This window comes from Ips typographus, linkage group LG7 (genome assembly GCF_016097725.1).
Source record: "Ips typographus isolate SLU linkage group LG7, UJ_Ityp_2.0, whole genome shotgun sequence".
Taxonomy (NCBI): Eukaryota; Metazoa; Arthropoda; class Insecta; order Coleoptera; family Curculionidae; genus Ips; species Ips typographus.
The window spans coordinates 2129804-2141208 of NC_138428.1; the positions used below are offsets into that span (position 1 = coordinate 2129804).

General features: G+C 34.4%; 2 protein-coding genes and 1 non-coding gene across 6 annotated transcripts; 2 read left to right on the forward strand and 1 right to left on the reverse strand.

Moving 5' to 3' along the window:
* The first annotated feature begins 1593 nt into the window (after positions 1 to 1593).
* On the forward strand, positions 1594 to 4699 carry LOC145731603 (sodium-coupled monocarboxylate transporter 2-like). Of its 2 annotated transcripts, XM_081983456.1 has the most exons (9): positions 1594 to 1883; positions 2410 to 2687; positions 2746 to 2968; positions 3021 to 3149; positions 3202 to 3602; positions 3656 to 3756; positions 3820 to 3962; positions 4016 to 4348; positions 4406 to 4699. In XM_081983456.1, the coding sequence occupies exons 1-8, from the start codon at positions 1654 to 1656 to the stop codon at positions 4320 to 4322; spliced, it is 1812 nt and encodes a 603-aa protein (XP_081839582.1). In that variant the 5' UTR covers positions 1594 to 1653; the 3' UTR covers positions 4323 to 4348; positions 4406 to 4699. The 2 variants fall into 2 exon arrangements, with proteins under 2 accessions (XP_081839582.1, XP_081839581.1); XM_081983455.1 differs by lacking the exon at positions 4406 to 4699 and having other exon boundaries at positions 4016 to 4383.
* On the reverse strand, positions 4617 to 10515 carry LOC145731602 (sorting nexin-14-like). 3 transcript variants are annotated; one of them, XM_081983452.1, is made up of 16 exons: positions 10325 to 10515; positions 10017 to 10269; positions 9787 to 9960; positions 7978 to 8180; positions 7602 to 7924; positions 7264 to 7541; positions 7146 to 7204; positions 6827 to 6859; positions 6577 to 6772; positions 6347 to 6522; positions 6162 to 6295; positions 5972 to 6113; positions 5731 to 5915; positions 5165 to 5329; positions 4938 to 5116; positions 4617 to 4880 (listed from the first exon to the last, which is right to left on the reverse strand). In XM_081983452.1, exons 1-16 carry the CDS (start codon positions 10435 to 10437, stop codon positions 4809 to 4811), a joined length of 2685 nt encoding a protein of 894 aa, XP_081839578.1. In that variant the 5' UTR covers positions 10438 to 10515; the 3' UTR covers positions 4617 to 4808. The 3 variants fall into 3 exon arrangements, with proteins under 3 accessions (XP_081839578.1, XP_081839579.1, XP_081839580.1); XM_081983453.1 differs by having other exon boundaries at positions 6162 to 6292; positions 10325 to 10514; XM_081983454.1 differs by lacking the exon at positions 10325 to 10515 and having other exon boundaries at positions 9787 to 9970; positions 10017 to 10139.
* Positions 10516 to 11122: 607 nt separating this feature from the next.
* TRNAV-UAC (transfer RNA valine (anticodon UAC)) lies at positions 11123 to 11195 on the forward strand. Its single transcript has one exon. It is a non-coding gene; the product is annotated as a tRNA-Val (tRNA).
* The last annotated feature ends 210 nt before the right edge of the window (positions 11196 to 11405 follow it).

Sequence of the window (11405 nt, forward strand, 5' to 3'; positions counted from 1 at the left end):
TTGTGCTTTAGTGCTCTACACCACTTTGAAATGTAGTTCAGAAAAAGCAGAGTGAGATTCAGAAACCATCAAATGTATGGCATTGCCTACAAATAAGTTTTATTAATCAAAACCTTGTAGATTCAATGTTGTACGTTCTGAAATGTTCCATTTTCGGTACTCGTTCAAAACACTTACTGCTGTTGTTAATTCACATTCACATCAACTACAACTCCCTGCCTCAATTCGCCTCAATTCGTAGAATGTTTGCAACAATTCTTGTCCAAACTGTTCACAACCTGATTCTTGCATTAATGAGTAGCACTTAAGAAGAGTAAGTACTTACAAAGATATCTTCATCCACAAATTTCCAAACTACATCCAAATTTAAGTCTTCTGGACAGTTACTACTCGTTTTCTCCATTCTAGTAACTAAAAACAACTTTTTGTTGATCGATAGCTCCAGTGTCTTCGTTTTGCAGATCTCGGTATACAAATCCAACATTTGAAACTAAGATAAATCGTGCTGCAATTTTCTTCATTTCATAATAGTACTTACTAATGGATATTTAATATATCGGGAAATAGGTTGATATTGAGTTTGAATAAAAGAAAATAATCATATTTTATGTAATTTCTGACTACTAGTAATTACCTCTACCTATATCCAACCATCATGTGGTAAAAGTATACTTTGCTGATTTATCACAGTATTCTTAGTAAACTCGAACTTAGATTTCAACCAACTAGAAATACGTCTGAGTCCTGTGAAACCACTGAAATCCTTTCGGTTTTAATACGTTAATAGCTCATAAAGATTTCACAAAACCAAACAAAATAAATCGGCCCAACCGCGATTCACTTAACTCACGGAACCGATATTTACAACATTAAATATTTGTGGAACGAGGCAACGTATTTTTTCTAAAATAAACCATTAAGCCAGTTTTGAGCCCGTTTATCTGTCAACCGGAGCTTCTGGTACTCATTAAGTTGGTTTATCTAATTGCTCGTCGGTAACGCCCTCCCGGCCAAGTAAATGGCTCGATATTTGCCAAATTCCATTGGGTTTTAAAGTCCCTTGCAAAAAAAGATGTTAGTACCGTTAATTGTCTAAATGTAAGTTAATATCCTTAACGGTTACCCCTATAAATCTTCATAAAAGAGTAGAGGCAGGTAATGAAAAATGAATTCTTAAACTATAGTCTCTTGAGATGGGTACCTGCATTTGGGTGCTTTAGAACCTTAAAGAATCAAAATGTTTAGACCCTACTGACAGCAGGAGGTAAAATTTCAGTATATGTCTATTAAAACTGAATCATAAATTCAGTTGTCATTCCCAAGTACGTAGTCGATTTTTTCTAGATGTCGAGATATAAGCTTATCTTTAATTTGTTATAATCTTCTCCTACAATTTGTGCGTAATATATCGTAACTGAAATATTATGTTAATAATTAGACAATGAAACAATTAAATTAAACAAAACTAAAGAAGGTCAAAACATTCCACGACAAATTTCAGACCAAAGCGATTATCAAAAACCTCTGTATATTTGATTTGGACTTACAATTTTTTTTCAAAAATCTTTTATACAAAATAGATAGTAGCAATTTTTACTTACTGACACAAAGTACGACATACAATAGGTAGCATTAGTTTAAATTGGAACCCAAATGAGTCAAACAACCACAAATCTGCTAGTTGCACCGGAGGAATTTGTACCAGCATGGAAATTGGGCTTGTCCTGGTACGACTACATATTATTCAGCTTGATGCTGTTTATAAGTGCCGTGATTGGGATTTACTTTGGGTTCTTTGCCAAAAAACAGTCCACATCTAAGGAATACCTTATGGGTGGTAAGGAAATGAAGGTCCTTCCCATTGCAATTTCTTTAGTAGCCAGGTAAAACAAATTGTTTTATACAGAAACTCGGTAGCTATATTAGCATTTTCTTAAATCATCTTTCTCTTCTAAACTTCTAATTTACAATAAGAGCAATGTTTCAGTATAAACATTTATGTCCAAATTCACTGTTTAATGCCTCGGGAATGACATACAGCTAATCATAGATATTTTGAACATTATTTAAGCCAGAAGTGCAATCGGATATTAATGTTCTAACTAAGGCAAACAGTGTGATTACACAAGACAAATATGGTTTGATAATATTTTTTTTTACATAACCCACTTATGTGTGATTATCGATAGACAAGTTTCGGGCCCAAATGCCAAACACTGCAGTATTAAAAAAAATACATGATGATGCCCTGTAACTTACTATAATTTGACTAAAATGTAATAGAAAATTTGATCATTAGCTTTTAATATATCCATTCATTTGAAAGTCTTCAAAGATAGAATTCTTTATAATATGGAAGCTGACGATGATAGCAGATAGTGTTAATCTCTTCTTTGACTTTCACTTCAGTCATACTTCTGGCATCACTTTGATGGCAGTACCAGCCGATGTGTATCAGTACGGAGCAGCTTACGGCCTGACCGTCATCTCAATGATCACTACTGGCTTTATTACCGTTTTCGTATACTTGCCTGTATTCTACAACTTGAACATCACCAGCACCTACGAGTACCTGGGGCTTAGATTCGACGAAAGATGCAGAAAGTGTGCATCTGGACTGTTTGCTCTGTCCGTGTTTGTGTTTCTGCCCATGGTTATTTACGTGCCTTCTCTAGCTTTTTCTGCTGGTAAGCAACAACATCCTGTTACTACTATCATATATATACATCATATTTTTTTTAACAGTAAGTGGAGTTAGCGTCATCAAAATCTCTATCATCATCTGTACAGTTTGTGTTTTCTACACTACGATTGGGGGGCTTAAGGCTGTAGTTTGGACGGATGCCATCCAGTTTACCATCACAATAGGAGCATCTATTTTGGTGTTTTTCTTAGGGTTAAAGTCCGTGGGGGGCTTTGGGGTCATGTGGCAAGCGGCCCTGGACAGTGGCAGACTCGATGTATTTGAGTAAGTTTTAGATTTAATGCAAAATTTCAGTCAAGGAACCCGTCTATTTTAGTTTTGATCCCAGCATGACTAAAAGGGAATCTTTCTGGGCTATAATAGTAGGATTTACCTTGCACTGGATATCGCACACGTCAATTAATCAAGGATGTACTCAAAAATTCATGGCAGTGCCCACTTACAAGTTAGTTACTCCATCAAACTTTTCTTTCACAAGTGAACCTAAATTTCTACAGAAAATCTGCGCGGTCGGTTCTGTACTATTGCATTGGAATGTGCATCACAAAGTCGTTGAGTGTCGTCACAGGATTGATAATATTTGCAAAGTACTCACAGTGCGACCCAATGTTAACTAAGCAAATTGAGAAAAAGGATCAGCTGTTACCTTATTACGTACTAGATGTTGCGGGTCACATTCCAGGTCTTAGTGGTCTTTTTATAGCTGGAATCTTCAGCGCAGCTCTCAGTACCCTGTCAGCTAACTTGAACTCGCTTTCTGGAACGATATACGAAGATTTCCTGAAAAACTGGTTGGAGACTCATCACAGTCAGAAAACTGCAACTTACATTTTGAAATTGGTGGTGGTTTTCACTGGAATATCATGTACAGCAATGATATTTGTGGTCCAACATTTGGGTTGGTTGTTGAACTTGAGGGAAGACTGTTAAAAGTGTACTTTGATGTTTTAGGAGGGTTGTTGGCTTTGTCTATTTCGCTTGGAAGTATGGCGCATGGACCTTTGTTAGGAATGTTTACTTTGGGAGTGTTATTTCCCAGAGCAAACAAAAAGGTAGAGATTAGCCGGTAGATTTGCTTGAATCATTAATACATTTTTATTTATTAAACTTAATAGGGCACGTTTTATGGTGCAATTACAGCATTGTGTTGCATGGCTACAATTGTTTTGGGTTCCAAATACTACACCGCACAGGGTACCATCAAGTACTCAGGCAAACCCACTTCAGCAGAAGGTTGCCTTAATATCTTCAATATCACGTAAGCTTAAAAGTGTCGATTACTCTAATTATTTTAAATGATTTAATTTGAAGAACACAAGCAACTCCAGCACATGTACCGACCACAGTTCCTCCTTTCATATTTAGCATTTCATTCTATTGGTATACAGCTATAGGTGCTGTCATAACCATTGTAGTTGGGTTAATCATAAGCTACGCCACACTGAAAGATGAAAAACCGGTTGACAGAACATTGGTAAGTCCTGTGGTCAGGTTTTTGCTGCCAGAGGAAGACAAGTGCCCACCCGATCCTGACAACCGTTATGATAGTGTTTATGGTACGATAGATAAAGCAGCTTTGGAGTTAACCGTACATAATGGGACTGAGAAGAATAATTAATATGCAACGAGCTGGTTTATGGGAATGTAGTTTTCACAAAAATATATTTTCTATGTTGAAAGAGTTCAGATTAGTTATTGTAGAAGACGAACTACTACAATTTGGAATACACAATAATGAATGTTGCACTTCGTATTTGACAAATGTTACTTAAAGCAAAGAATGCCACAAGGATCCTCGTAAAATATTATTCCCGACTCTATTCATAAAACGGCAAAAACACAAAAAGAAAATAACTATTAAGCGAGATACTTTTTTTAACTTTAGTTTCTCCAACTTTATAAAAAAACAATCTGTAAAATAATAATATTTATTGCTCTTGTTTGCATTCATTCTAGATGTACATTTTGACTGTTCAATAAATAGTTACTACCAAAGTAGTCCTTACCAGTTACCCCCTTATTTAGTGAATAGTTTACATTCGTCACCTAAAACTATTTAAACTTTAATATCACATAATATCATTCAGTAAATATAGCGAGTGGATCATGAACCGACTGTATCGTTCAGTTCTGGAAACATTTCAGTAAGAATAGTATCCAACAGATTGTAAGTAAGCTGAAAAACCACCATATTAAATTGACATATCAATAACACTATAACCAGAGACTTTACTTGTTTATTATAGTGAGGATTCTGCAAAATTTCAAGTAAAATCACCAGCCCGTTGTTAACCTCTCCCCCTAAAATTGTGTTTAAATAATTCGGACAAAACTGGATAACATTAAAGGCGTGTTTTTTGCGATCTTGGTAGTCTTCAGGTGTGCTGGGTGATCGAGGATTGAAAATCACCCCTAAAAGACCTTCATTAACAAAAGCAGTGATTTAAAAAAGTTTGCTACCTTCAAGTAAACCAATAAGGTAGGCCAAGTTGTGTTGTGTCAGTCCAGACTTAATTTTCTTTTCTATCAAAAGCTTAGCTAAGTGGTCTACCAATTGTTGAATTACACTGCAGATGGCCACGTAGAGCTTCAGAATGACAAGGTTTATTTTGAAAACGTGCCTGACTGAAATTTGAAGTATGTCAGAGGGTTATTAAACCACTAGAGCAACAGAAGATTGTTGTTATTTTGTTAAAAATAGTCTTTTACATGAACTTATTTTTAAATGTATATTATAGGGTTGATTTTATTACCGCTTCTGCAGTACTTTTGTTGTCATAAACTTTACTTTACCTTTGGTTATTAAAATCGACATTCAATAAATCAAAAAAATATCATCATCATCATGATCAAATGTTACTATGAAATTTAAATATTTTTACTTAATTCTTGTTATGTTAGACTTAATATTTTAAAAAATAATAAAATACGTATTTCATATTTTTTGCGTCCTATCAAAGGTTCAGTCAGAAATCGCTGAACAGAGAGTATATTCACGCTGTATAGAAACAAATACCTAAACTCACATAAATAGAATAATCCATCCGAGAATAAAGTAAAGCTGAAATTATTGCTCGAATTGGATCTGTCCAGTTTGTATGAGACTCCGAAATTGTCTTTAAAAACGTCATTATTGTAGGTTTTAGGTAATGACGAAACTTTACTAAGGGTCACTTCAGCTTCAACTCCCTCTTCGGTTACATTCAATTTTCTGTATAAAATTATTATTTGCAATCATAGTGAATATTAAACCTAGCAAAAACTTACTCTTGTTTAGGATTTGTGACGGAATTTATGAAAGTATTAATAAAACTATCAAGGTTCTGTCCCTTTTCCTTTCTTAATTTGTAAGCAACCGATTGGTAAATATTACCAATATCCTGGTTGGTTGAGGTGGTATTATTTATAACTAAAACAAAAATCTTTTACTAGTGCAAAGTTAAAAGTGACGAAGTACCTAAAGTAAAATCTCCTTCATTGGTTAAGAACGTATGCAGTAAGTCACTGCCTTTTAAACTGGGTTTCCTTAACAGTCTAGTAATAAATTCATGGTATTTAGACTTTCGGGTTTCCACAGAAGATCCAGCCCTACTTAAAAATTACAATAAATACATTCAACAATCTTAAAAGCTTCTAACTTACTTTCTAGAAGGCAGAGGAGAATCGCAAATCTCCCGTTCTCCATGAAACTCCACCAGTTTAGCTTTTAAAGTAAAAAAGTCTTGGTCTTTCCTCCATACCGTCCAACTGTTCACTCTACTGTCTTCAGCGTGCACTACATTTAAACAAAAATACACCACTTTACTTGAGGGGCTAACCTATAAAACCATATCTTCAAAAATGTTTAAAAAATCCACCAAGAACAGCACAACCTCATATCGAATTATATCAACTTTCCATCGGCTTAAATCCCTTAGTGCCTGTATTTCTTTATCCTTGTCCAAGTAACCAGCATCCAAAGATCCTTCAACAGGAGTTGCGGTCTTTAACACACCTTTAATTTTACCTAGACCACTGCTAATTTTCGAGACAGCACCCAAGCTGGACTGTTCCCCACCTTTTTTACTCCTTCAAAAATGTAAGTTTATAAATTTTATTGATATGCAAAATTTAAAACGTTACCTCAGTTTGCTGGGTGACCCAAAATTGGAACTCCTTTAAGTTAGTAAGCAAAATTAAATTAATATTTTAGTGGACAAAATTAGTACAAATTAAAATCTGACCGTTATTAGACTATCCTGGGTTAAGGTTTGAAAACTGATTTTAACATTCTTAACCCTGAGTTTTCATTCTTTGACGGCGTTATTAAATTAATTATTGATTTTAACAAAAATAGCATTATTGAAACTCTCCTTTGATAAATCAGTTAATGATTAGCCTCTTGATTACACCTTAAACCCTCCCCCCCAAAAAAAATCAATGTTATGTCTAAAATACCTACTTAGCAGTAGGTTTGCTGTATCCGGACGTAACTTTTGGCCCACATATACTGTTGTAAAACTGCAACCAAAACAATACTGTAACATGTACTATTCTGCAAAGTTTACTAGTTTAACCACCTCATTACTGTGAAAAAACTGAGGAAGCCAAACATTTTCAAGTTGATTAAAAGCGAAATCGTAGGCTTGATACAACGGCTTTGAGGTTCTCAACTTGGCCACACTGTAAATGTCACCAATGAGCTCAGAGAACTCAGTGCAGATATCTGGAGAACACCCGATGAAATTAACTGCATCCACGCTTAAGTACTCTGAGTGTAAAGTGATTGCTTGAACTAACAACTCTTCCAGTTGCTTTTTAGATAAGTCCGGAGTTAAAAGCTTGGTATTGAAGTCATCTAAGTAAAGATACACTTATAAAAGGTAGGGACAAACGAAATTATGTGTCAGAAACTTGCCAACATCCAAACAAAATTGAAGCAAGTGCACTTGTGCCTCCTTTTTCAAAAACTGCATTAGAGCATACAGCAACTCTGGAGTGTTTTTAATTTTATTCAAACTGAATGCAAAAGCGGATTGTCTTGGACTCTCATCCGATTGGAAAAAGTTATAAAACAACTCAACTTCCACAGATTGACTTACACTCCGCGGAGTTTTGGTAGATTTGTAATTTACCACTAAAATTACAAGGGAGTTGATTATATTTGGGTCAGAAATTACGTCCATCAGTGGCAACAGAACCCAACCGGACAGTAATTCCCTTAGAAGCACTGTATAGTTTCTGTAAAAGTTAACTGTAAGTTAAAGGAAAATTATCAAACACACTACATTTACTTGCAACTGATACATGATTGAGGCAGTAAATGCTTGATTAACTCAGTGCTCAGCAAACGCAAATACTCCACCTCATTGCGTCTATTTGTGGTAGCAGGGTGTAAATTGCTGCCCATATACTCCACTATCACTTCATCAAATTTAATTTTTTTCAACTGGGCAATTTGTTGCATGTATAAGTAGTCGTCTATATGCTTGATGACCTATGCATATCAAAGGTTACAAGTTACCTATACACTTAATTTGTTATTTCAATTTTAGGTTAAATTAAGAGTAAACCACTTTGACAGTCAAATGCAGACTACTTTAAAATTTCACTTTTTTGTTTACTACAATTTTTTCCCAAACTTTCAAACAGAATTCTATATTTAATGTTCTAAAAAAACGCATTTAGTTCACTATTTTAGCTTCTCCTATTTCTTTTACAGTTTAGTAAAAGTCTATTAAAACAGCCATGCATTTGTCATTTTAGTACATTTTATTGTATCCATATACAGAATTTCAGTTTTATCTGCTTTTTATTTTAACATTAACATGCTATAAAAATTAATCTAGTCTTGGTATATTTTTTTGAAAAAACTAAAAAAAAGTTCATTGATCAACATGGTTTAAATTGCCAAAGGCCTCTAGGACCAGTTTGAGCCTTTACAAGTGTCTTGAACTTTCCCAGAGTTGTTTTAAATTGTCAGAGCCTCTACGACCATTTTGAAAGTACCAGATACCTTTAAATGCTCCTGAGAATCTTCTAAAAAGTGCCAGAGACCTTTACAAGTGTCTTGAACTTTCCCAAAGTTATTTTAAATTATCAGGGGTCTCTAGAACCATTTGGAAAGTGCCAGATCCCTCCAAATGCTACTGAAAACCTTTAAAAAAGTACCAAAGACCTATAAAAGTATCTTGAACTTTCCCTGAGACTTTCCCAAAGTTGTTTTAAATTGTCAGAGGCCTCTAGGACCATTTTGAAAATACCAGAAACCTCTAAATGCTCCTGAGAACCTTAAAAAAAGTGCCAGAGACCTTTACAAGTGTCTTGAACTTTCCCAGAGTTATTTTAAATTGTCAGGGGTCTCTAGAACCATTTGGAAAGTGCCAGATCCCTCCAAATGCTACTGAAAACCTTTAAAAAAGTGCCAAAGACCTATAAAAGTATCTTGAACTTTCCCTGAGACTTTCCCAAAGTTGTTTTAAATTGTCAGAGGCCTCTAGGGCCATTTTGAAAATACCAGAGACCTTTAAATGCTCCTGAGAATCTTCTAAAAAGTGCCAGAGACCTTTACAAATCTCTTGAACTTTCCCGGAGTTGTTTTAAGTTGTCAGGGGTCTCTAGGACCATTTTAAAAGTGTCAGAAGCCTCTACAAGTGTCCTAAACCTTGTAAGCATTGTTTAAAATTTCTAGAAGCTCCTAAATATGACAGAAAACCTTCTAAAAATTGTCATAAATGTTCTAAACCTCCTAATAATGGTAACTGAGAATAATAATTGTTTGGTGATATATAATTTATTGTATTAGCTCCGAGATTAGCTCCCTTAAGTCATATACAAGGTTTTTCAAATGTTTTAGAAAGGTCTACATTTTGCCACAAAGTAAAAGTACCCATGAAAGCTGAGATAATCAAATTCTGGATAATCAACCAGGGTTTTCAGACCAACAACTTCCACTGCCATATAGTTTCATTAGATTGATAACAATTTTAATAATTTTGAAATTTCAATGCATTTTTCTTATTACAGAACAATGGCAAAACATTTAGCTGTTCAAATCAGCAAATGATTGCTGTCAGGTGGTTTACTCATAAAATGGTCATTACCTGAGGAACTAACTGATCAGTAATAACAGTTACATAGTCAGTCTCTAAGATACGATTCACCAATGTGGCAGTAGCATACTTAAAGCTGAACCTGAGCTCATTCATAAATTCATTACTGCTAGTAAACTGGCTATACCAGGTTGACACAAAAACGTCTAATACGCGATCATAAAACTGCAATAAGCTTGTATATCACACTAAACAACATAAGTTCCAAATGAAGTACTTACTTGCACTAAGGCTGCATTCAACTCAGCTGATACTTTAATATCCTTCCACGGAGCTATGCTCTTACCTAAGTTATGCCTTCGACATGTAAGATTATCACACACACTACAGGAAGCTTTTAGTTTTGATACTGCAGTTGGTTTTTTCACCCACTTACTCAGCCACTGTTCAACTGGTGTTTGGTGAGTTATCAAAAAGTGACACGCTACGTAACCGAGTACGTACGACAAAAACAACAAAACTCCTGCAAAATAGCTGAAAACAAGAAAATTAAATGCAAATTTTGGTGTAAGTGAATGGTGTTTTTTACCCTAGAACAAACCCAGAAAGTAAACTTAACGTTAGGATGATAAAGGGGGACAGTCTGACATATGGATCATTCGATATTAGCAGGAGAACTTCCAATATGCTGGAAAACACCATAATTTTTACTAAAAGACCTAGATTACATTGTTTACAATAAAAATTATGAAAACATTAAAATTGTGAGGTTATGAGGAGTATGAAGTGGGTGGTTGCTGTCAGAAGTGTCAGATATTACATCTGTACAAGTAGGGGCTTTCGGCGATACACAAACCGTTTCCAAAACAAAACCATTGAATTATCTAATCCATTAGTTAAATAAAATACATTGATATGTATAGAGTAGAAAAAATAATCTATTTTTGTACATTTTACCTGTTTTTCAAAGCTACCAAACTGCAAATCATGAATAATGAGAATTACATTAAATAGGTCACTCGATTTTCGAAAAACCTTCGATTGTTTTGACCAGTCTCATGTAGTTTACTTAGATGGCGACACAAATTTTCTAAAATAAATATTTTCTAAAAATTATAATTTTTACAAAATATAACAGTACTCACTTATTATCATTTTTTTTTTAAATCAATTTATTTGGGATTTTAAATTTTGATATTTACAGCAAATATGTTAAATATCCGTTTGATTAAAGTTATTTCAGCTTTCTGTTAAGGCAGGAAAGGTTAACTCGATTTGATGTATTGGTATTATCTTATTTCGATTACAAATTTTTATTATTTGCAATAATTTAGCACATACAATTTCCGCGATGTTATTTTAGAAGTTATAAGCAAAGATTAATATCGGTTCCGTAGTGTAGCGGTTATCACGTCTGCTTTACACGCAGAAGGTCCCCGGTTCGATCCCGGGCGGAACCACACTTTTTTTTATTTCCTTTTGTGATTAATTTATGATAACTTTTCAACGTTTGTCAAATTGTCTTAAAAACTGATAATTGTAAATCTGATTTAGTTCCTACAAATTCCAAATAACGTTTTTTAAATGTCTTCATGATACATTTAGGCATTTAACAATGAATCTACTAACCCTTTTCGTTTTCATATTATGTATGTGTTTGAGAATTAACT